General features: G+C 34.5%; 4 protein-coding genes across 6 annotated transcripts in view; 3 read left to right on the top strand and 1 right to left on the bottom strand.

Moving 5' to 3' along the window:
* LOC143917954 (uncharacterized) overlaps window positions 1–12,604 on the top strand; it is a 45,542-nt gene extending 32,938 nt beyond the window's left edge. The window contains exons 2-3 of the mRNA XM_077439588.1: window positions 6,024–10,967; window positions 11,047–12,604. Of these exons, the coding sequence (XP_077295714.1) occupies window positions 6,024–10,967; window positions 11,047–12,054 (5,952 nt within the window). The 3' untranslated portion in view covers window positions 12,055–12,604. The remainder of the gene's footprint in view (window positions 1–6,023; window positions 10,968–11,046) is intronic.
* Window positions 12,605–12,907: 303 nt separating this feature from the next.
* LOC143918135 (uncharacterized) lies at window positions 12,908–13,550 on the bottom strand. The gene is made up of 2 exons (XM_077439851.1): window positions 13,503–13,550; window positions 12,908–13,426 (listed from the first exon to the last, which is right to left on the bottom strand). The coding sequence occupies exon 2, from the start codon at window positions 13,409–13,411 to the stop codon at window positions 12,929–12,931; it is 483 nt and encodes a 160-aa protein (XP_077295977.1). The 5' UTR covers window positions 13,412–13,426; window positions 13,503–13,550; the 3' UTR covers window positions 12,908–12,928.
* A 1,103-nt stretch (window positions 13,551–14,653) lies between these two features.
* shrb (charged multivesicular body protein shrub) lies at window positions 14,654–17,184 on the top strand. 3 transcript variants are annotated; one of them, XM_077439709.1, is made up of 5 exons: window positions 14,654–15,029; window positions 15,745–15,922; window positions 15,995–16,145; window positions 16,223–16,328; window positions 16,401–17,184. In XM_077439709.1, the coding sequence occupies exons 1-5, from the start codon at window positions 14,849–14,851 to the stop codon at window positions 16,460–16,462; spliced, it is 678 nt and encodes a 225-aa protein (XP_077295835.1). In that variant the 5' UTR covers window positions 14,654–14,848; the 3' UTR covers window positions 16,463–17,184. The 3 variants fall into 3 exon arrangements, with proteins under 3 accessions (XP_077295835.1, XP_077295836.1, XP_077295837.1); XM_077439710.1 differs by having other exon boundaries at window positions 14,733–15,029; window positions 16,410–16,660; XM_077439711.1 differs by having other exon boundaries at window positions 14,733–15,029; window positions 16,223–16,315; window positions 16,412–16,660.
* A 6,334-nt stretch (window positions 17,185–23,518) lies between these two features.
* Window positions 23,519–25,609, top strand: LOC143918119 (uncharacterized). Its single transcript, XM_077439828.1, has 2 exons — window positions 23,519–23,658; window positions 24,819–25,609. The coding sequence occupies exons 1-2, from the start codon at window positions 23,638–23,640 to the stop codon at window positions 25,122–25,124; spliced, it is 327 nt and encodes a 108-aa protein (XP_077295954.1). The 5' UTR covers window positions 23,519–23,637; the 3' UTR covers window positions 25,125–25,609.
* The last annotated feature ends 653 nt before the right edge of the window (window positions 25,610–26,262 follow it).

Genomic DNA, 26,262 nt, shown 5'->3' on the forward strand with positions numbered 1-26,262 from the left:
ATAAGCATATATGTATGTATGTATAAACACACATTCAATGAAACATAGATATATAGAAATATTTAGCTCTTTTTGAAAGCAGAAAATAATATTTTTAAACATAGTTTGAAAACACGATACAAACTTCATTCAAAATCCACCTAAAATCTATGTCAATTTTATATTTGAGGCAAAATCAGACCGAAACACTTTCAAACACAGATTTATCAATTTAAAATGCTCCATTAACTACCAGTAAATATTTCGAACACCTTTTAAAGTTCGACACAAATTAAAATGCATATTAGAAATCAAGAAGAATTACAGCTTTACGGTCAGCCATTCATCAAAATATGTTTAATAACTATATAACGTGTCGTTAAAACGTCTCAATTTAAATTACACCAAACGTGCCGGAGATCCGTTACGCTCCGAACTACGTACATACACACAGATGAAGTCGTTAATGTAATCAGTTTTTCAACGCCTAAAGCGAATTTATTAATTTTTTTTTTCACATATCGAACCGAGATATTCACGTGGCGAAAATTGACTTATAATAACGTCAATCCACCGCACATCAATCACGTAACACGCGCTTGAGCATCATAAGCAAACGAAAGTGACGATGGATAATACATGTACATACGACAATTAGATACACCAAGTTGACGATTTTCACATACATCTCACGAATTCTTCATTTATCGCTGACGTATCGAATAAATACGCACTTTCTTCGTATTAGAGTATAGTCGAGGGCTGACAACGACCATTATTATATTAACAAAAAGCTCGAACGAGGTCACACCCATTCGGGGAAGAGTCGGAGATCACGAGCCGGCCAAAAAAACACTTTCCCTTGATCTCATGGATGCTTAGACGGTCACGTGCCACGATAAAAGCATACATGTATAAAGAATCTCCTATATACGTGAAATTATCGATCGTATTATCGAGTTCTAAGGTCACTGGCACACGACTTTCCTATTTCCAAGCTAAAAACTTGCCAACGACTGACTGGTTCTTCGTTGATAGTTCATAGTCGCTGCTGAAAACAATGCAATGTTGATACCGAAGTTCGAACTGTTATTATTGTGTATTCAAGTTCGCATTGTGCAATTGTCTCCATCTCGATGCCGTTTGAAGTGTTTTTGCGTGTGAATTTTGCATATCTTCGTCTCGTCGACAGCATACCGAACTTTGTCTTTATATTAAGACTATTAAAAACGAAAAATAAAGATGGATAAAGTCAACCGACCGGCTGGAGACTGCATAAGCAGGAAGGCGCCATAGTTTTAGCAAATTAATTAATTATAACATTCGCTTTATAGAGTGACAAAAACTAAACGTGTCCATAAATGTTACGAGTAGGTATAATAAACAAAGGTGTAAAAACTACATTCATATTAAATGCAATCATTTCCACGTTGAATTATCATTCGCAAGTCTATGATTCTTATTATATATTCATACATATATGGATTTATATTTTGCTTAAGACCAAACTATACATTATTTCTATGATCCAATACATATGTATGTAAATATAAGGATATTTAGATTTTTTGTTGAGTAAGGCAAGAAGATACCATCTCTCCCAGATTATTCAAGGAAGTACTTGAGGATATTTTCAGGAACTTGAAATGGAATTCAGTAGGATTCAGCATCAATGGTCGCCTCTTAAGACACCTTCAGTTTGCAGACTACATATTATTAATAGCTCGCGATCCCACTGACTTACTTAACAGACTAACACTGCCGGACAGGGAGAGTAAGAAAGTAATACTAAAAATTGACCTATATAAGACTAAAATAACGATCGATAGTTATTGCATGCCAGATAATATTCCATCAGATGATAAAATAGTAGAAGTAGTCAGTAAGTATTAGTAAGTAGTCAGTAAGTATTAGTAAGTAGTCAGTAATATTTGTATTTAGGGCAAATAATAGACGTGTCCGGTAGCAAAGAAGAAAAGTAGGTAAAGAAACGTATAAAATTAAGATCGAGTGCATTTGGGCGAATAAGCGCCGTTTTTAAATTAAAAATGCCACTGTGCTTGAAGAAAAAGATCTTTGATCAATGTGTTTTGCCGGTGATGACAAGGGTAGTAGATATGATGGAGAGAACTAAATGGCAATGAGCAGGTCTAAAGCAATGGACGAAAGGTGTAAAAAAGGACTAGAATGGTACCTTAGAGAATTTAAAAGGGTTCAAGGAAGATGGGTAGACAAAATTAGAAAAATGTGTGGGGTGAGATGGATGAGAGTTGTACAGATCAGAGAAGAGTGGAAATGTATTGGAGAGGCCTGTAGTCTCAGAATTTGACAAATTTTAATAACGTTGATGCAGCGGTTTCTTGAACCCACATTTTTGTCGTCTGCCATTCTGTCTTCTTCGGAAGGCAAAAGAAAACTATAATATACTTTGTATTTTCTTTATATACTGATATGATACTTTTTGTTAAATTTCTCGTAGATCTAATCAAAATTTCATTAAAAGAGGTTCAGGTTAAATTATATTTTTATTTCATCAATACTGTTTTTATATTTTTAAAAATTACTAACCGGACGTTATTTATATAAGTTGCGAAAAAATAAACAACGGAATTATGATGAGATTGTTTAATCAAATATTTCAATTGAAAATAAACAATTGAATATTTCCTCGCAGCTGTTCAAATTTCCGTAATGATTTTTCATATTAATTAATAAACATTTCAAATAGCTTCAGTTTCACGATAGTTAATTATCAATCGTTGATTTCCATGAAAAGATAATTATTTCAGAGTGTGCAATTTGCTAGACGTGTGCGTATTTAATTTTCCAATTTTCTCCATAATGAGAGAATCGCTTACTGCATACAGCACTTCTCAATTTACCGGGATCGAATAAACCGGGAAGCTGGATAAACCAACAACCTAAAAAAGTTCCAATGTATGTATACACACATACATACATGTGTATAAAAAACGTATAAATAATCAGCCACTTTTCAAATGGGATTAGATTCGCAAATTTTTCACGCGATGGATACCGTGAAGAATTTTCATATAAAAGTTCAAATTTTTTTTTTAGATCAGTGGCGTAAACCTGTTGTTTTGGAAGTGGATACCTTTCACTCGTTAAAACCACACCTCGGTCATTAATGGACCTCGGGTGTTCACGTGTTTTGACATCGTGAAAGATGATCCGTCTTGAAGATATTATCATCATCAATTAGTGACTAATCGACGGCCAGAGGAAATCGCCGAAGCGAACATCTAATCCGAAAACCGTGTATATGTTTAGATAAATCGATGCGATTTAATCCGAATTGTAACCTGGTTGACTTTCTTGGGTCTTTTTTTTTTACTTCTTTTTTGGTTATAAAGATAACTATCATATTTTAGTTGACGGTATCGCGTCACATGTCATTTAATCGCGCCGAGAGCCAGAACCCGATAATTATTATACGATTTTGATTTGTTTTTATTGTTGATCGTTTCAATGCAATCAGACAAAAATTGGTGAAAGCACCCACGAAGTGAACAAACTTAATAACGCGATTGTTCAAATAACGGGCGTTCGAGTGAAACTTAAATTTCTCTGAAATACAACGTATTATATATAAGCTGATTGCGTTTTACAGTGTAATATCCAGTCGATTTCCAATTATAAGTCAATTTACACTTTTTTTGACAATACGAATTCGGCATCGCACTTATGAAATATTAAGATGTTCCTACTTATGGATTATTGCCGATATATAATCGTGTGTAACACATGCTCAAATACCATAGGAGTGTCTTCTGAAGCGTAAATTGCTACTAACAGTTTTTTTTTCATGGATGTTGACCACGCTGCAACAACATCATCTCGTGATTCCGATCGCTGTACTAATAAAGCAACTAGTTTTGTGTTCCACTTCCGCATTTCTTTTATATTAAGGGTTGGAAAGTAAAATACTTTAGATCGATATGAATGCCAGTATAGTCAATGAACCATAATATTGTGAATATCTGTCGAAATTTTTACCTACTTTGAATCACCTGAGCTTAGAAAAGACTTAAGGTTTGAATCTGAGGACGTCATTTATGCTAGCCCTTACTCAAAATCTGGATGTCAAGCCCAAGTTATTGTGTATGATATATTTTTAAATTTTAATCTATCTTTTGGAAAGGGTAGAAATAATTGATACGTATTATGTATTTTACACTAAAAAAAGTATTAGAATGCTGTATGATTGGCATAAGGATCAGGGATATAAAACGGAATACGTGGATGAGAAAGAATGACAAAGGTGGTTGATATAATGATGAGAATAAAGAGATTTAAATGGCAATGGGTGGGTTACGTAGCTAGAAGAACGGACGATAGATGTACGAAATAAGTGATCGAATGGTACCCGATAGAGTTTAAAAGAGTGCAAGAAAGGCCACAGGAGAGACGGGTGGATGAAATCAAAAAAATGTGTGGCATGTGATAGATGAGAGTTGATCAAAACATAGATGAATGGAAGCGTATTGGATAGGCCTTCGTCCAGCAGTGGACGGCGAATGACTGTAAATATTGACTATAAAGCGAAAAGTCTGATTCTTGCTTTATTCAATTCTAAGCCGTTTCCAATATATGAATCAAATTTTGTATTTACCATTTACATACATATGTTGCCCTCGAAGTGAACCAATTTATAGTTGAATTAAGTATTTCCAACTAGTCAAAATATATTACAATCGAAAATACTCTTCAACTATAACGGTAGTTGGTACCGGATTAGTTAGAATATATTCTAACTTGTCAAAATATACTACAACTGGAAGATACACTTCAATTGTAACATATATATATGTATGTACACATATTTACTTTTTTGAAACACTATTTCAAGATATTTGGATATGCCATTTATCCCCAAACTTCAACATCTCACCAGAGCGAAGATAAGTACATATGTACTTCAGTTTATCAAATCAGATAAGGTTTTATTCAGACCAATTTCGCAACATATCTACTTAAATATCATCATAAACATAAGTCTTCCATTTTTCTTTTTTTTTTTTTTCTTTGTTACAAATCAATACACACTCGCCATTACAGATTTGCTCCAATGCGACGGGTGTACGTTAACGAAATACAGAATACATAAACAATCAGAAATCAGAAATACAGTAATACATACATATACAATCAGAATATATAGCATATAACAATTAATCAGAAATAATAATCATAGAGACATCTATGGATTATTTTTAGATTTTTTTTGTATACAATTTTTATACATATAATAAATACGAAATTATAGAGATGTCGATAGAGATATCTATAGATATCAGATTACTGTGTATAATTATATACGCAGTAATAATATAATATACACATACATACATCCGCTAGTATAGATAAAGCAAAAATTGGTTCCACTTAGCTAAAAAAAGTGCTAAGATTTGTACGCTTTCGCATACCTAGTAGGTATATGTACATATGTACATATATGAGTAGCACTGGTATAATTTGAATTATTCGTATAATTAATCATTAATTAAACGAATTAAATGTACGCTTAATCAAATCTAATTACGTCGAAACTTCTATACGGCCTACACAATCGCAAATGTAATTTGTTTTACGGTTTTGATTTCGTTCGCTAACGACTGATCTAATTACATCTGTTCTACGTTGCTGCATAAAGAAGCACGAGTCTGAAACTTGGTTTCGTTGGATGTCTAGATGTTTGTCTATTAAATAATTACTCGCTATCGATTATCCGTTTTCGTATGCGAGCCTCACACCTCGAACGAGAGTGAAAACATCGTAGGCAAACCGTTCTCTGGAACGTTGCCCTTAGTATTCGCATTGACATACCGATTTTACCGTACGCGGAAGTTTCTAGAGCGACTTTGCTTGATGCAACGTGCATTTCCTCATGACCTTACGCAAAAAAAACATCAACAGAAAGTTTCTAGACCGTCAAACTAATCAGCAAGTGCAATGCGACTAACGCGTGACCGATCATTATGACTCGCCGTATTCCACCTCATGAGTTTCAATTTATTTTGCAGATGGCGAATTGCATTCGACAGATAGCCGCTATTCTACTTCTGATTTGCGCTTTCGACTTCGCAACTGCTAATGGAAGATGGTCAAGACAATTATCGACGCAAGGCTTGGGAGATTGGGTGCCAGTACAACCTTCTGCATCGACGAACAAGAGACAGGTTTCTTCTAGAGTTCTCAATCAGCCGTCTCCATTCCAGTCCAGCTTCTTCCAAGCTGAATCTTCGCCGAATGACTACGCCCCTCAAGAAGCTCCACGTCAGTTGTACTTACAATCAGTACCTGCCGGACAACAGTCATTCATCAACCAACAGAACAGTCTCAATCAGCCGTTCGTCCAACTGACGCTGACAGATCCTCAATACAATCCTCTGGCTCAGGCGTTCGTACCTCAATCGTCCGGTTTGCAGTACAATCTTCAACAGTTCCCACAGATTCAACAGCATCCTGCTAACATAAACAACCAATTTTACACTCAATCAAAAACCGCTTTTTCATCGCAACAACAAAAACCGTACAAACAAGAAGCTTCTCGGTACGTTGATGGATACAAATTGGAAAACGTCACGGCAGATTACTACCAAAATTCGGCTAAGAAGAAGCCGACCACTGTCAATACGAAAGCCAAACAGGAATTGGTCGGAAAACAGCAGATAACGAATATGCAAAGAGTCACAGAAAGATCATCGCTGACGGTTCCCACGACTTCCACTGTTACGACTGTCGAAAAAGAAGAAGTTCAACTGTTGTACGTGCCTCTGGAGACTTTGCAAAAAGAGAAGTTCAAAGATGTCAATCAATTACTGAAGCATTCGCAAAAGCACGAAGCAATAAGGGATTCCATTGGATCTCCAGGACAAATAAATAACCAATTGTATGGTTCGACTACTCCTAAATATACCCAACGCCAACAAACTCAATTGCATAACATACATCAAGATCTTATACAACAAGCTTTCAATGCCCAACATTTACAAGGGGCATTTTCGCAGAATCAGTATGAAAGGCAACCTAAATATCAACCGTCTTCCACTGTTGTTTTTCCATTCACTCAATCAATATATCCAACACCGGTCATAACCACTCCAAGATCGAAGAAGCTAAAAGCGCATCAGCCACCACTAGCTGTGTACATGTTCCAAAAGTCACAAGAAACTGCTCAGCTCTCTGATGTTTTGGGACTACTCAAAGATGCCAAATCTATCTCAGTTCTAGACAATATCGGTCCCAATTCACCCAATGTTTTTGTAGGTCCGACCAACTTGAGAACTCCAGAAAGCTACACCAAATTTGATCTGCCCTACCTTTCAAGCATCGACGGTAATAGGATACAACGCAAAGTAGAAAATCTACCATTTTTCGTAGCTCCACTCAGTTATAAGGCGCCGGACGGATTTGCTAAAATCCCATTCCCAGCTCCTCATGTGGGTTCCGTCATTGTAAATCCATTTATGGGCGAATCTGAATCTTTGAGATCTACCTCACTTACCAACGATTTCCCGAGTTCCTTTGCTTACAGCACTTTTAAGCAGAATCCAACTACAGAGTCCTTCAGAACGACGGTCAACGAATTTTATTCGCAAAAACCCAGCACTTTCAACTATTTCCCATCTGCCACTCCGAATCCTGTAATACCTCAGAGTACACTATCGTCATACCATTCGACATTTTCGCCATTCGAACAGCAATCATCGTTCAATTCGTTCCGTCCGTTGCCTACAAACAGGAGACCTGAAGTTGATAGCTCTTCTAAACCACCCCTATCATCCTATTTTTCACCACCTCCTTCAAAACCAACTGTCAGCTACTTCAGTTATGCCAGCCCTGAATATACTATTCCAGTGACTACGCCAAAAACAGCTACTTCGTTAAACTCTCAATACCGTGGACATTACATTACAAATGCAGCAGTTGATAACCAATTCAGAACAAGTACTTCGGCCAAAGAATCGTTTAGCACTGAAAAAGTTTATACTACTACAGTCCCAACTACAACAACAACAACAACTACTACTACTACTACACAACAACCAGCTTTCCAATCGCACAACCCTTACATGATAAATCAAGCATTCCAAGCGAATGAAATTAAGAGTCCCAATGCGAACGAAGTAAAAGAGTATAGCACAGATTCTTCAGCAGGAGTAAGACAGAATGTAGAAGCACACTCTGAAGTGTATAGCAATAATCATAATAATAATAGACAACTATCAGAAAATACATATTTCTCTACTAGTGGTGACTTTTCGCCAATTCCATATTATGTCCAGAGCACTTCAAGCAGACCAGCTGAATTCGAATTATCGTCGGTCACTTACAATCCAACTTTGGCACCAGTGAATTCCAACTACGATCAAGAAATCAAAGATAACTACTCTTCCGTTTTAAATCAATATTCTTCAGGATTTGACCAAATAGAAAATAACGAACAGTTTGGACAGTATCAAACTGAAAATCCTACGACAAACGAAATAACCACTCCAACATCTACGACCACTACTACGACTACTACTACGACCACTCCTGCGCCCACTACAAGAGCTACAAGAAGGCCTATTCACCTACGTGGTAGACCTAGATATTCGACACAAAGAACTGAAAATGGTGAACAGGTAACTAGAGCGACAACGACTCGGAGAACTCCAACACGAAGACCAAACACATTCCGATCAAGAGCCGAAAGTACCAAAGCTCCTACCACAGATACCCCAGTGACTGAATCCTCAAACTACGAAATATCCAAAAAGGAAAGAGTTCAATCTGAAAGAAGCCAACCGGAAATTTCTAAAACCACCAGGTATCCATCGTATCGAGGCAGACAACACGAAGATGAAGTAAAATCTACTACGGAAAGTTCGTTGCCCAAAACTTCAGCAGCTACTCGAAATCTCCGATTGAGATCGAGAGGAAAATCTCATTTCAAAATAGCAGACAATTATGAGGGAGCTGAACTAGTCGTGAAGAAGAACAAGAAAGTCGGTGAAGGTGAAAGTCTGGCTTATCAACGAGACGTTTTACATCAAAATTATCCAGTGACATTGACCGAAAGAATGAGCACGTTTGAAATTCACACGACATCAACTCCTATGCCTAGTAGTCAAGGTGTAGATGTTTCAAAAGGCAAAATAAGAATATACGAAACCACGGGTAGTAGCACCCAAAAGCCATATGGAGTAAAGCAACTGGAATCCATATCAGAACGATATGATAATGAGGCTATTTTCCAAGGTGAACAGCAAAAATTCTTAACTCAATCTGATTCATACCTGTCAATAAATAACGAAAATGGTTTCAGTACGTTAACGCCAGAAATTTACACAAATTCCAAAGAAGTTACAACAGACAGAGTCAACCTCAACTTGGCTAATGTTTACGAAGTAAAACAAGAAATTCCAAAAATACAAGAATATTTTGAGAGCTCCGAAAAGAAATCAGATTTTGATAGTGCTAAGTTAGAAATAAACCACAATTCAGGTGAAACACAGACTGAATCCGCGTCATTATCGTCTGAGACGCCAGTTGCACGTTTTAGAAACAAATTGAAATCACGTCCCAAGTTACAGAAAGACCTCAAGCAAGATGAAAATGAAAATATAAACACGTCGTCCGAATTGAATGTGAAAATCGAACAAAATACTGAACCCAATTTAGGTTTCACGCGGAGATCTTCCATCAATGTTCAACCGGTCACATACCGACCAGCTTTCGATAGAAGACGTACTACAATGAGAATTGAAGAAATAGAGGCCGAGCTAAAATCTAATAGAAAACAATTGCAATCTGAGCTCCGATCAACCACATTTAAATATCCGGTTTACATACCAGAATCGTCCTCTGCAAGGCCAATCGAAGAATCTTCTTCGGTGGTTAGTAACGAAGTAACAACGAAAAGAAATACTTTTGCTAGAAGACGTCCTGTAAGGCCGACGCAAAGTAGTACTCCAGTGACAAGTTCTCGATCGAGAACAACTACTGAAGAAAAGCCTGCAAGTGATAATTTGCGAACTAAACGAATTAAAGTTCGTGGACGAATTCGCACAAGACCAACCACTACAACAGAAAAAGCAGACTATCAATCAAACGAAAACCAATCGCAAGAAAGTCAAAACAATTTCAGTGAAAAGTATCAAAAGACGACAGAAAGAACTACCGTACAAAAATACTCAACTAGAGGACGTCAGCCAGCTCAGAAATACTTTAGAAGACCAACGTCAGTTACCGAAAGAACTTCTCAAGAAGCAGTTGAAGATCAAGCATCGTACGATTCTATAAATAGGCCTGAATACGTAGAATATTCAGCAAAGGGTGCTAAAGAAGAACATTACAATCCTGAAAATGGCAAAGCTGAAAGTCATTGGTCTCCAAAACTATCGTTCAATTCATTCCAACCAATCTTCAACCCCAATCTTATTGCTGATGAAATAAAATCAGAAGGTTCCGAATACGGTACTAAAATGCCTTATTCAGAAGATAATACTGAAAAAAGTGAAATAATAACAGCTAGAAACTCGTATGATGATATTTTAGTATCTGTAACGCCATCGAGTAATAAATTAAACGAAGAAAAACCCTCTGAAGAGCCAAAAGGTTTCTTGTCATCATTATTCGAAGATGATCAAAATGAAAATCAAAAATCCAACGAAGGAGTGTCAACATTTGAGAGCGTTTTAGAAGAAGTTATGAGAAATTTGGAACAACAAGACGAAAACGAATACACCGAAGATTATGATAAAACTGTGATGAAGCACGAAAGAGGTGAAATTGGGGAAATTCCACCGGAAAACACGAATCGACCACGTAAAATTGAAGAATTTCATGACGACAGTAACTTAATGATAGATACTGATTTGAAAAGAATATATGATACCCCGAAAACGATAATCTCCTCGGATATTTTCAATGAACAAGAAGCTGAAGACCGAGCATTTTCCACTACCGTTGAAAACAAGGTAATAACATTATAAAATGAATATTTCAAAATTATTATTTTTCATAAGTAATAAAATATTTAAATTTATAAATTTTCAGGAATCAAGTACTACTGAAAGACAAGGGAGACGACGGGGTACATGGCGAAGAATAAAAGTTCGTCCTGTAAATAAGGATGTGCTTCAAGCAGCTGAAAGTCAATTTTATGGTAACTCTGCAAATGACCTCATAAACAAACCAGAAAAGATTAACTTAGAAGTATCAACAAATATAGAAAGAACCAAAGTAAATAAAAAATCACCTATAGAAATACTGAAAAAGATTCCAACAACAAACGCTGCAGAAGTTCAAACGACGACATTTGCCAGTACATCGGAAACTGAAAGTGAAACTGAAACAGCAACAGAATCTGTTGAAAGTCCAGGTGATATGGATTTTGGAACGGGATCCCCAGACCTTATTATTTACAATATTTTTGGTGAAGCTATTACTTCACAACCAAACATTGCTAACGAACAAACAGAAACTGAAGATTTAAGTTTCGCAAACGAATATAATGATTTCGAAGGACAACATGAAGAATTTTACCCAACAACGACTGAAAAGGAAGATGTGACAACAACTTTAGCCCCGATTGATACATCTAATAAAACTGATATTAATTTCACACAGAGGTCTGTCGTTACAGAGATATCTAAAGAGCAACCTATAATGCAAACTACGACTGAAATTCCGATTGATTTATCAGCAGAAATGACAGAAAAACAAACCGAAGCACCGACAACCGAAGCCGAAGAAACAACCTACAAAGACACAACAATTGAATCACAAACAACACCAACATTACAATATTCAATATATAAATCAATAACTCAGGAGAGGCATAGTGACAAAGTAAAAGATAATAAAGATATAGTAAAGAAAGATATTGTACCAAAAATCGAGTCGGTTGAAAGTACAACATCAGGAGCACAATTTTGGGATCCTAAAAACATAATAAGCACATCAATGTCAACAGAAATTTCGCATGAAACTGAAATATGCTATAGGGGTAAATGTATTAAAACGAAAAAACAAGACTATAAGAAAGCAAGAAGTGAACCGTGAACATTAATAAATTATTTAATTTAAAGACATTAAGTGCCTGATTTGAAAAGCATGTACTATTATTAATACATGCAATAATAATAATAATAAATATAAGTTGGTTGAGTCTCCAAAGTCTATAGGAATCAAATCGTGAATTTGGTTTGATAATTTTAACTATCAAATATCGAACAAACGATTATTCCACTTTTTAATCTATACTTGTAGTAACTTAAAGCTAATAGAAGCTAACTGTATATTATTGTAGTTGAAGGCTTTTATTTACTGCAAAAGAACTTTCGAGGATTTATTTTTAGTGAGATTCTTATATTCATTCAATTGTACATATATTATATCATTAAGAAAATCTATGGAGAAAATTCTATAATAAAAACCAACACACTCCGGGAAATAGCTTGTTAGCTTGGTATCAATGAGGTTAATTTTCAAACGAAAAATCCTTCTAAGATTGTTCACGTTTTATTTTCTTCATGTGTCATATTTACGAATAATTCAGACACGAACCTTAGTCATTATTTAAGTGAATACAATACATTACCCTTTTATCATTTATTATGTTGTATTTATTTTATCAATCATTTACACACAGTGAATCTATTCTGTAAAAAGAAATGTTTCCCCAGTAGTAAAACCATTGTTAATAAGTAGTAATGCACACTTAAAACTTAATTTAATTAAATGATTAATTAGTTTGTAATGTGTAATTTATTTTTATACTTTTTATATTAAATATATTTAAATTATATAATATATAAAAAAATATTTAAGAATTTCATTAAAATTCCCCCATCCAAGAAATTGCATATTTATTTCTTCCTAAATTTTTATTAAAAATACAAAATAAAATATCTCAAAGGTTTGTTTATATATAATTTTATTCATCTATAACACTTTGATTATAAGCTTGGAGTAACAAGGCATTCCTATTTTTTCTAATTTCATTTTCTAGATAATCTTTTCTTTCTTCTCTGGTTTTTTGTCTTACAAAACATTCGGGATTTTGTAAATTAATTAAATCTTTAGTAAACGTATAAAAAACAATAGTAGAGTCTCCCTCAATACAAGCCAATGTAACTGACGGCTGCGAGCTATTAGTGCATATATTTTTTTGTACTTCTTCTATATAAGACATAGTTATCGGTTCAGATGTCGAATGTGGCACAAAAATATGCGCTGGAGTGTTTTTTGCAGTTTTTGCGGTCAAATACGGTAATCGTAAATTAACATTATAAAAGAACTCGACATCATGCATTAATTTCACGTCGAATAACTCTATAAACACTTGATATGCTAATGAAATTTGAATCGGTGAGGTGCAGCCGAGAAGCTTCAGATGATTGTGAACTTTTTTTTCCATTATTGAGAGCTGCAACTGTTAATAAATTTAATATCAACAAAGTCAAACAATTCATAGAATATAGGAAAATTATAACATAACGGCAACTTACTACATTTACTGTAAACAAACCGATGACAGACAAATGACAGCTGCCATCAGGACTACCACTTAATAAAAATATTTGTAAACACCGAATCTTTAGCTTCGTTGGACAAGAAAATCTTCACTCGACGAGAAATTCTCTCGTCAATTCAACCAGCTCTGCCCCAGACTACGTCGACCATAAGACCAGGAGACTGGCTTTGAAAATAATTGGGCCCCAAAATATCGGAATTATAATGACATAATTACAATATAAAAAAATATATTCAAAGAGACTTGTTCGCCACTTGAATTTAAACAACGTTTTGTTAGAGTTATAAAATATTTTTCGCAAGAATACGTTCTGTGCTTCTGATACTTTAGTTCCGAATTTTTCCTTATTAAATTATTAAAAACTCGCCAGAAAGATCCAACTCAATTTTAATAATTACCATGTGGCGGCTCGCTATAGAGTTTGGTCACCTTCCTGCGAGTGGGGACCAGCTCGATTATGTTCGGAGCTAGCCACCTCACTCTGCCTTCGGCTGTCATAAATAAAACACGTGCATTAACATGCCAGTCGTCTCATTCGTTCATCCCCCATAACCATTTTAATAATTGCATCTGTGCACATCAAAAGGTTACTCGTCATCTGATGTGCAATTTTGCATTCGTGAAGTCGAGAATTGTGTTTAAAGCAGCCATCCAGTTAATCTGTGGTTCAATCTGTCTGGCGCTTTTCGATCGTTTGCACCAAACCCGAATACACGGACTTCTGCCGCAGTCATCAGTGCGCGTCAATGTATTCGGTGGAAGAGCGCCTTTACATGTGCGATGCCCGAGATATAATCGGAATTTAGAATATCCAACTAGTGAAAACTAATATAAAATTGAATGAGTAACGGTATTAATAACTATTACGATTATTTTATAATTTGAGCCCCTTTAGGTCTTAGAGGTCCCATGGCTTTCACTTTCGACGCCTGTATAATAATACGCCACCGTATAGCGTACTAGCGTTCTAAATCTGATGATGGCGATTTCCGAAATACAATAAAAACTAATTATATACGGATACATAAATGATCATTTAAGAATTTGACAAATGAATACAATTATAAATAGGCAACTGCAAAGGAAATCAACAAAATAAGAGACATTGAAAAAAATTTGACGCGTGCGGAACGTGAGTTGGCAGACTTGCGCGCCAGGTGCTCAGTGGAGCTAGTAACTCGCCAGTGCCACTTGCTAATCGCTGGTGACGCATCTGAGTCTCTTTCTCGTTTGACACTTGACAGCTTCAGCAAAGAGCTCCGTCCGTAGACCCTTTCAGCGGGCTCTTCAGCAACTAGGGGCAGAGCGCCGGCCGCCGCCATGAGTTTCCTCACGAAGATGTTTGGCGGTAAGAAGGAGGCGGCGGCGCCCACCACCAGCGAGGCCATCCAGAAGCTGCGCGAGACCGAGGAGATGCTGGTCAAGAAGCAGGACTTCCTGGAGAAGAAGATCGACCTCGAGATCGGCACGGCTAAGAAGAACGCCGCCAAGAATAAGCGTGGTCAGTACATCATCGTCGTCATCGAATCACTCTCCTTACCACCTATTTGGGCCCCAACTTCCTTACTTACTTCCGCACCCTTTACATGCAACGTTCCTCAAAGGGAAAATTTTACAAGAGTCGTAAATGCATATCTTGATCATTGTTTATATTCAGTACGTATGACTGATTTAATGACTGGTGACTCACTGTTCGCACATACAAAATTTATCTTTAAAAATTTCTCATTCGCTTACTTTCAATTTTTTGACAAACAAAGGATACTTCAAATTGTATCCATTTGCCTCGCGCTATTGATTGATTTGTTGATATCTACATATATACATATTTATATCTACGTATTTTTAATCATTAAAATTTTTTACCCATTGTATTGAAGTGTTCATTTTCTTAACTCTAGTGAAAGCAGAGGTCAAAGTTCATCTGAAATTGCAGACAACAATGGAATGCACATTTTACTATAATAAGCTTTAAAGCTATCTCATTCAAGTCACAGCTTTTAAGATTGACGTAATGTCAATGATTAAATTTAAATAAAAAATGATCATTGCTGAAACACTACAAGCTTTATATTACTCCTTGAAAAAGGCTGAAATTGTATCTTCATCCGTGATCTTCTCAAAAGATGCTTATAGTGATCGTTAGTGAACTTAATGGGAGTCCAATACTGATGCATAGTTGAACCTTGTTAATTGTTTATATATTTCTGTTTCAGCTGCTATCCAAGCCTTGAAAAGGAAAAAGCGTTATGAGAAGCAATTGCAACAGATTGATGGAACACTCAGCACAATTGAAATGCAACGAGAAGCTCTCGAATCTGCTAATACAAACACTGCCGTTTTAACTACTATGAAGAATGCCGCGGACGCATTGAAAGCCGCTCACAAACACATGTACGATGATTGCTCAAAAATCTTTAGAATGTAATTAAATCGCACGTTTTTAATATTGAATCCGATTTGCAGGGACGTTGATCAAGTTCACGATATGATGGATGATATTGCCGAGCAGCAAGACGTAGCTAAGGAAATCAGTGATGCCATTAGTAACCCAGTAGCATTCGGTCAAGATATTGACGAAGAAGAGCTAGAAAGGGAACTAGAAGAATTAGAACAGGTTAGAATTTCATATGAAATAAAAAAAAATGTTATTTCAATAAAAAAAATATATTTTTACAATATTTTAATTTGCAGGAGGAACTTGATAAAGAATTGCTCGGTGTTGGTGAAACTGATGATCTTCCAGAGGTTCCGTCGGGAGAGTTGGCACCTGCAGTCAAACCAAGAGCTGCCAAATCAAGTATGTATCGATTATATAAATATTTGTGTTCATAATAATGATGATCATTCTAATGTTTATTATTGTTTGTAGAAGCTGAAGAGATTACCGACGATGATGAAGTAATGAAACAATTGAAAATGTGGTCAACGTAAGATTTGGAAAAGATTAGATTTTATGTGCAAAATAAACTCATACATATTCACATGTATGCCTAGTGCCTAAGTTATTATTCACAGCTTTATGCATATATCTGTTTCTTTTCATTATTATTGTATATACATAACATAAATACCAAATATGTGATTGGAGCAAATTTTGATTAATGTTCCCGTAAGAATTTCAAAAATCGAATCGATTTTATTTGTGTTTGGAATGAAATTAACAGAAAATTAAATGTCGTAATAAATTATTATAAGTAAATCTATATGTAAAATTATTACTAAAACGCTTTATTTTTTCAAGTAATTCAATAAATATAAACATTGAAAATTTGTTTCTTTCTATGAAATTTCTCATCAGTGAAGAATCTTGATTTATAAATGATATTTATTATGTTTTCTATTCTACTTTCAATATAAAATATGTTTTAGTTATTTCTAGTAAAAAAAAATGGTGATTTCTTTTAATATACATATACATATTCCATTTTTTTATAATTCATGAGCAATATATAAAAATTATATATAAATATATATTATACTTCTCCAATTATTAAACCTATTTTATTATGAAATTTATTTGTATATACTGCACGAAATGGATAGCACGAGACTACATACATACTTTACCAGAGTGAATATAAAATATAAAATTTTATATTTGTTTAGATAGCTTGCTATTTATTACTAATAAAATAAAGTAAATATTACGTAGTAATACTCTTTTATTTCATTAACAAATATAATAAAATAGTAATTTTTCTTTATTATATCATAATTATAATAGTTATTTTGAATATGCTGTATTTTATCAGATAGAAGCACCAAAATTTATAAAAATAATCTAATGTTATATTATGTAATAATTGTCTAAGGGTGAAAAACACAGAAAGAAACGCGGCACGTGGTTTTTTTTAGATACTTTTAAACATGCGAAAAAATGTGGCACGCCTTGCACATATTCAAGGCCCAAAATCACCCCTTGGAATATTTTCGGTAAAACTTTATATTTGTATTTATCCTTCCTTGACAGTGATCGATAACTTTGTATCCCATATTTGAAAAAATGTAGGAGAACTTGTCGAAATAATAATGACATTAAAGTTTTCACATTTTTATTGTTGATAATTCAGTTTTAAACTTAATTAGTAAACAATTAAAAATAATAGATAAACAAGTGTCCCGTTTATAAACAAAAATTGACTTAATATTTCCGGGTAGGTTTGAGAATTAAATACTCATTTGAAACGACATATGCCATTCATAAATAAACGGACAAAGATGTTTTCTGCATAAAGAGTTTCATAAATGTAGTGCACTAATTATTAACCGTAACCAATTGATGCTAAATGTGTCTAAAATAGAATAAGTAGAAACGGAAAAGAAATGTTTCGTTTCTAATTGACAATTGACTCAAGTTTTTTGGTACAAGAACTGAATACCTACACACTTAAATCTGGGGTTTGGTGCAAACGATCGAAAAGCGCCAGACAGATTGAACCACAGATTAACTGGATGGCTGCTTTAAACGCAATTCTCGACTTCACGAATGAAAAATTGCACATCAGATGACAAGTAACCTTTCGACGTGCACATATGCAATTATTAAAATTGAGTTGGATCTTTCCGGCGAGTGTTTAATAATTAATAAGGAAAAATTCGGAACTAAAGTATCAGAAGCACAGAACGTATACAGGGTAGGTATGTCGGGACTTCGCTTAGTGTAAGTGCGAGCAGTGCGCACGCATATGATACACGTGTCGTTAATCTGTGGTTCAGTCTGTCTGGCGCTTTTCGATCGTTTGCACCGCATCGCATTAACAGATAAATAAAGAAAGATGTTTTTTGCCTAAAGTGCTATAGTACACTCAATATTGACTGTAACTAATTGATACTGAATGCATTTACGTATACGTATGTACATACATGTCGATAAAATAACATATTCGTTTACAGAGAGCCCATTTTTTTTATATTAAGAACAAAGTATTTCTTATTTATACTTTTTATATTCAAGAAAGTGGTGATTGCAATTGGAGCTCTGTGTTTAAAACTGAATTATTAAACCAAAGCTTGGAATCTTTAATGTCATTATTATTTCGACAAGTTCTCCTAAATTTCTTCACATATGGGATACACTGTTATCGATCACTGTCAAGTAAGGATAAAATTTTACCGAAAACACTCCGGGGGGTGATTTTGGGACGGTGTATGTCAGGCGTGCCACATTTTAAAAAACATGTACCGCGTTCCTTTCTGTGTGTTTTCTCCCCTTGGAATGGTAAATCATAAAAAGAGACAGAACTTGGTGAGTGTTTACGAAGTACTCACTCATCATGCTCCGTCTCTCTTTCTCCCCTTGGAATCGTATATCGTGGACAAAGACGCGGCATACCACTTCATTCATATGATCGGCCGACAAAAACAAAAAATATTTTTTAAAAATATTAATTAAATTGATAAATTATTAATTGCGTTGATCTGAATTGCGATATTTTACTGATTGCACAATTATGTGCATACAGGCTACTAGCAAGATATAAGAAAGTGTGACTTCTGAGCTATCCGATTGTTCTTGCCGTAAGTATTACACTATTACACTATTACAGAATTTCAATTGAAATGCATAACAAACAACTCTACTTATGTTCGGCATACTAAAATGTGTTTCGATAACATTATTGAACAGTTTCACTTTCTCACGAATTTCATCAATGAAGTCAGTACACATTTAAAATTTGTCAAACACACATCGTGGTAAAATTGTTATTATTTGACATCAAAGATGCGGATTTGTTACAGCGTAAGTTACTTACATTGAAAATATATCACGATTTTGAGTTATCATTTGTAAAACAATAACAACTATAATCGATTTTGATTTGCAGGTACTTCTTTTAGTTGTGTTTTCTCAACTATCATCGTCTTTCGTAACATTTGGCAGCCTAGACTTCTTTAATATTGGCCGCTACTTCCGATACGGTAGAAATTTGCTTGTTGGTGATCCTCAGTACACGAAAGTCCTCGATATGCCTTTTGATCCTCACCAGTCGGACAGGCTCAAAAGATCATTTCAGCATGTGTACGGATATAGAGGTGAAAAACTGGTACATGTTATTGGAGCGGGATATTCAATAGCAGAATTGCGAAGATTTGGCGCTGCCTGATCAAATTGTTTATAATATTTAAGTATTTTAGTTGTAATTAAATATGATGTATTATGTCGTGTGAAAATAAAATACATAATGATACAATATAAATTGTGTATTTAATCTGGAAAGTAGATGATTCATACTCGATAGGGTTTTCTAGTAAAAGAGGTTAATGTGCCTATGGGCTTTCCCAGCATCTTATGATTCATATCTTTACACACATATTACCAGTTGAAAGATACATTTGTAGAAGTGATAAACAAGAGTACAAAATGTACATATAATCATTTAAAATATTGTATCGACTATACAACAAATTGTCAGCTCATTGCAATGTATTGAGAAGTATTTATAATAGGTGTATTCAACCAAATACATATATACTCAGATATTTCAACTAAATATTCACTTTTTACATAAATTATGTTATTGAATAAAATTATGATCAAGGAAAGTAAAAGCCATTGGATTGATAGACTGCACATACGACCTACTGAATCGGACGAAGGCCACTTTTGTTAAGAAATATCAAATTACACAAGCGCATTCTGGTTTCATACTCGCATATATTTGGAGTATGTTTATAATATCACGTAGACTTCTTTCATCCAGAGATAGACATACATATATATGTACGTAGACAGCGTCATAAAAATCGACATGTGCCAATCAAAATTGATATAATTATAAAATTCCGAATTTCAATAGCGCATATCTTAGGTAATTTGAGTTGAGAAAAATCAACTCATAAAAAATTAGCACATTGGTAATAAATCAAATAAGAAACTACTAATAAAAATGAAATTTCTAACAATCATTACAGCATACTTGTATACAACAAAAATCCTTCCACGCATAGAATAATTTTACATTTAAAAGTTTCCATGAAAAGTTCAATGTTTTTTCCTGTTAAATAGTGAATATTGCCGAATCATTTATTTGCACATCACAGCATAAAATTTCATCGATAATTTTTAATTGACGATTAAAAAATACGCTTATGTAAACTGATGTGAATTTTCGGCATTCTTTCAATACGTACACCTACTTTCTTAAATAATTGAAGCACTAATTGGAATTTGATTGCCAAAATGTACATTCTTAAGGCCTGTAGATTTGATCAAAATTTCGATATATTTTACCAACGAGTAAGTGCATACATATGTCATCATTTACAGCCATTCATCATCCACTGCTGGATGAAGGCCTCTCCAACGCGCTTCCCCGTCTCTGTTTTGCGCAACTCTCGTCCATCTCTTTGGATCTCTTCAATGCCAGTTATGTATATTGAGTTGGTCGAACAGATCCTACTTACATAGCACGATATAATTATCATTAGTATTTACTTTATTTTTTTTTATTTTAAATATTTCTTACATGCTTTATATATTTTTTATTGTTTTTGTTATTCTTGTTTTATATGTATATTTGTATCCTAACCACAGTGACGCTTTGGAGCTACCTGTAAATCACTGTAGTATTGATTTTTTTAAATTAAATAAAATAAAAATCTGATCCCACTCATTTTCGTAACTTTGTCTACCCATCATCCTTAAGACCTTTCACCGTTTTACATTCTCTCGTGTACCATTCCAGCACTTCTTTTTTCCGCCTTTCGTCCATTCTTCTAGCTACGTGACCCGCCCATTGCCATTTCAATATCTTCACTCTCTCCACTATATCCAATACCCTTGACATACTCGATGTATTCCGTTTCTTATCTCTCCTCGCTATGCCGGGCAAACAGCGTTCCATACTTCTTTGAGTGCATTGGACTTTGTGTAACATATTGGCGTTCAATGACCAAGTTTCACATCCATACGTCATCACTAGAGGTAGGACCGGAAGCGTGCCGTTTATTGTTCAATTGTTGTAAATCCTTTGTAAAAAAGGTTCGGCAAACCTTTAACAATGCATTTACAACATTTGAACAATATATAGCCCCCTCAGGGTCCGGGCTTTAGTCATCACTAGCAAAGTACGTTGATCGAAGATTCTTTAGGCAAAGTGACATTATTATTTAATAAAGGAGGTATGTAATTTAAAAAATGGCGTTCATTCGTCCAAATGCACTCCATCCTAATTTCATTCGTCAATTTTTGACACTTTCAATAAAAATATCGACCGGGTACTACTGGCCATCCACAAACACTATCTTATATAAAAAGTAGTAACAAAAATATTAATAAATAGTAATAATAATAAAAAAAACCAAAATATACATACATACATATACATATGTTTCAGATTTGATTTTAATTCTAATTTTATTTCTACTTTTATGACTTCCATTTGCTAGATACAGGTACGATTTATTAAAAGGTTCTATTTATTATTTTTAAACTGCAGCTGTCTGTCCATTCAGACTTTAACAATTTTGAAGGTAGTTAATTCAACACATATAAATTATTACGAATAATTTGCTGTGTACCATAATGAGATGACAGAATTTTGTACAGAAACAATAAATGATTTATACGTAATCATAACGAAAGAGTGAAAAAAACCTTTATAAATGTTTTATGTACTTTCGACTCTTGACCTGAACTTGGAAATACGAATACAATAAATTTAATTCTGATATTCATCGATAAACGTTGTAGAGAAAAACTCGGTCTCCGTGACGGGCCGGAATGTGAAATTACCGAAAACGCAAATATCGGAAGGCAAAGATCGAAAATCAAAAAAAGGGTGCATGGTAAACGGTACATACTCACTTAATTTGCGCGAGCAGGATACAACAGGAACAAGAGGAACAGGCTTTTCCTCCCGTATTAATGTGCGCCCGCAGAATACGGGAGGAAAAGCCTGTTCCTCTTATTCCTGTTGTATCCTGCTCGCGCAAATTAAGTGAGTATGTACCGTTTACCATGCACCCTTTTTTTTTGATCTTTCGACTTAAGATCTTTCGATTTTCGATCTTTGCCTTCCGATATTTGCGTTTTTGGTAATTTCCATTGAAGTAGAATGGGTAGAAGCGCTCTCAGCTTCCAAAAATGTTGCTACTAAAACTCCGTGCAGACGGAGATTTCGGCTGTTTTTCTCAGTTGCAGTAGGATCTCTGTAGCAGTAAGATCTCTTTGAAATAGGCTCTACTAGTGAAATTGTGTGGTAGTATTAGTTCGACAAAGTCCGAACATCTGTATGTGCACGTGCTAGATGTTCGGACCAGCCTCATTCATTGAAAAACAGTTATTATTACTTTATCTACATTGAAGTAGTATGCATAGAATTGCTCTCAGCCCCTAAAAATGTTGCCACAAAAAATCCGTGTGCCCGGAGATGTCAGCTGTTTTGTCCAGTTGTTGTAAGGGACGATCACTTCCACGAATTTTTTTTCCTCACTCTTTTGTCTCTCTTCTGACTTTCCGTCTCTCTCTTCGATGGCTCGCTTTTAAGCGATACTTTTGTTAGGAATGACTATTCTATACATTATACTTCAATGGTAATTTCACATTCCGGCCCTTGAGGTAGACCCAGAAAAACTAAACTTGTAACAAAAGTGATGCAATTTAAAAAAAAAAAGTGCTTTTTTCTGACTCAACCTGCCCCACAAAACAATTCAATTAAATTCGATCAATAAACTACATGCACAACGAGAAGATTGCATAGATAAAATTCCATCACTTTCATCTCTCGCGACCGAGAAAACTGTTGGCTAAAAAAGGCGCGATCGAACGCGTCAACTTTTAAGTTCCATTTTCCCTTCGGATTTCCTCACAGTAGAGTACAAACATTTTTTTATGTTTGACTTACAGTCGCAGTTCGCAGAGCCGGTTTTTACCACGAAGTACACCAAGCACTGTGTACGTAGATTTATTTATTGTAATTATTTTGAAACTATCGGTCGACTTTAGCTGGTACAGCTTCTTATGTAATGCGCGGCCGCGCCATTCGCAAACGGCTCGCTCTACCGATTGTACATTTTCCTTCGAGACCTCGGAGCGAGGCGATGTCTCACACCAGCAATTTACACGTTTCGTAGTGAAAGCCTATTTTTTAAATAAACATTTCAAAATGATTCGACGGGGTAGCTTTGTGAGTATATTTCGAGAAAATATCTTTTGTAATTTTGTTAAGCTTTGTTTAGTTTGTGCAATGATAACACGGAAAGTGCACGAGATGCATTCCGCAAAGTGAAAATTGCACTTGTGTCTCTTGTGTAGTGCGCCATGACATCGTTTTAATCGAACGTTGTTTTACCTTGAAGTTAAAAGTTTCCAATTAGTTTAAATGTACACAAAATTAGCGATTTTCTTTATAAATAGTATTTCTCTAGTGTTAAAATTTATTTTCAATGCTTTTTTCCCGCCATTTTAACATTTAGAATTATCTTCTTAATATAATATTGCAAATGTATTCATTTTTCAGTAAGTTTATCTAAAATTTTCAGTGAGAAATCAATATTTTTGGGAAAATTCGGGATACTGACTCAAAAACTAAACCAATGCACTTAAATGATTTATTAATTTCAAATAGTTTTAATATAAATAATCAGTATTGATTTAATGATTCATATTGTAATGAAATCCAATATCAATACATTTAAAATTTTATTTTTAAAAATTTGAAAAACACATTATTTTTTCACCTAATAAATTTTGCTATTTAAATCTACCATATTTTTTTTCCTTTATATTTAATCATCATTTTACGCTGAGCCTTCAAATAAAAAAAAGTCATTAACACCTGTTTTAGTTCAAAAGAAAATAGTTTCAATCTCAATGTTAAGTCATAAAATATATGGTAAATCTTTAAAATAAATTAACTTTCCTCATTTCGTATTCAAAAAACATGAATTTCCATACTTTATCTTGAAGTTTAATATTGTGCCAATCACCTTGAAATAAAATCATCACAACCGGTCACAGATTTCGTGAAGCCTTTTTTGTAATCTTGACAGAAAAACTTGTTTCTTTCATTGCTTCGCAAATTGAGCTGTACGTAAATTTTAAATTAAATACACATTAAAATATTGATTATTACTTGAACTTAAAGTCATTCAAATCAAAAGTTGTGAAAAACTTCAAATGACTTCTCAATTATTTATCGATTATCCACTAATTCTATTCACAAGACGAGTATTAATTTCGTTTAATTGTATGTACGATCTAGAAGTTGTATTCTAAAATATATTTTATGTACGTCACGACTTTGATTGAATTGTTTTGAATATCTAGATTTTTTTTTTGTTTCAGATCCTTGTTACTTTACTTCTAGCTTACAATATTAAAGAGGCAAATTCTCAATTAGAAGCCATACGAGATTTTATTCAAATAAATATTGCTGGAGTGCCAGTATTGCACCAACAATCGCAATGGGAATTTGATCCAGACATTTCTCTGAAAAGACGAGCTCTGTGGGAAGAAGTAAACGGCATAAAGGGAGAAAAGTTGATCGATAGACTTGGATTGGGAATGGATGGCAAAGAAGCCGAACGGAGAGAGCAGCATCGAATTAAAGACAACGGCCATTTAGGAGGACTCAACTATTTTCAACCGTAGACAATAATTAGTTTTGGTTCTTTTCTCGTTTCCTTAAATTGGATTTCACGAAAATATTATAATAATACAGCCTATACATATGTACATTAAAATAAGTACATATAATATAGAGTACAATTAAATATCTCACTAAATGTGGCCGTCGCGATAACATACAAGTCTACTTATATATACATATGTATGTATATACAGGGCTTTTTTTTAAAAAAAGGTGCCGGAGCTCACTTCTTGTCAAGTTTTTTTATTGGAAAAGATTATATTCAAATTATATTATATAGAATATTCGTTTGAAACATAAAAAATGCTGAGACAAAAAGGTGCCGGAACGCCGTTCCACCGCGTTACATGGGAAATAAAGCCCTGTGTATATGTATTAAGGTCAAAACATTTCCATGTCATAATTTATAAACTTCGTAAATTTACCTGTGACTTAAAACTTCTTTGTATTTATTTTATCTGTTGGAATTATAGATACATATACTACTAAATTCATATTTATCTAAAGTATTTAAATATAATCGAATGCTTGTAATAGACAATTTCATGGATTCGGTGTAACATGTATATGTAAGATAAAGGTTGATAAAATATTTCATTCCCCCCTGAAAAAATGTAATTTTGATATTAAGTGGTTTAGGCCTTAGAGTGCATCGATTTAGTAAAGGTTGTGGCTATTTACAGGTACTATATCTGCAAATTATTGGCTATTTGCAGGTAGTATATCTGCGACAGACGCAAAGCCTTCTGCGCATGCGCGTGAACTGTTACTGTCAGCGTGTTTACTGTTAAAATTTTGTTTTAAACCTCTTAAAATTTAGTTCGAACTCGTAAAGTGACGTAGAGTAAAAAATATAATCCAAATTAGTTAATATTATTAATTGTTAGAAAATTATTATCATATACAACGTATAAAGGTCTGTTCATACCTATCCAGCACGACCCGTATCCTGCAGGTGTCATGCAAGTGCGGATAGTAATCTTTGGTACATTATATGGACGTGTTCATACTCCATACGCGCATCCGCATTTACGCATTCATGCGCGTCCATATAGAATGTACCAAAGAATACTATCCGCACTTGCATGACACCTGCAGGATACGGGTCGTGCTGGATAGGTATGAACAGGCCTTAATACC

Source organism: Arctopsyche grandis, chromosome 10 (genome assembly GCF_051622035.1).
Source record: "Arctopsyche grandis isolate Sample6627 chromosome 10, ASM5162203v2, whole genome shotgun sequence".
In the NCBI taxonomy this organism is placed as follows: domain Eukaryota; kingdom Metazoa; phylum Arthropoda; class Insecta; order Trichoptera; family Hydropsychidae; genus Arctopsyche; species Arctopsyche grandis.

Excerpts from the sequence above, each read along its gene's own strand:
- LOC143918119 (XM_077439828.1), top strand. The coding sequence starts at position 23,638 with ATGATTCGACGGGGTAGCTTT. Across the intron at positions 23,659-24,818 it reads TGATTCGACGGGGTAGCTTT|ATCCTTGTTACTTTACTTCT; the intron begins GTGAGTATATTT and ends TTTTTGTTTCAG.
- shrb (XM_077439709.1), top strand. The coding sequence starts at position 14,849 with ATGAGTTTCCTCACGAAGATGTTTGGCGGTAAGAAGGAGGCGGCGGCG. Across the intron at positions 15,923-15,994 it reads AAAGCCGCTCACAAACACAT|GGACGTTGATCAAGTTCACG; the intron begins GTACGATGATTG and ends TCCGATTTGCAG. Across the intron at positions 16,146-16,222 it reads AACTAGAAGAATTAGAACAG|GAGGAACTTGATAAAGAATT; the intron begins GTTAGAATTTCA and ends TTTAATTTGCAG.
- LOC143918135 (XM_077439851.1), bottom strand. The coding sequence starts at position 13,411 with ATGGAAAAAAAAGTTCACAATCATCTGAAGCTTCTCGGCTGCACCTCA.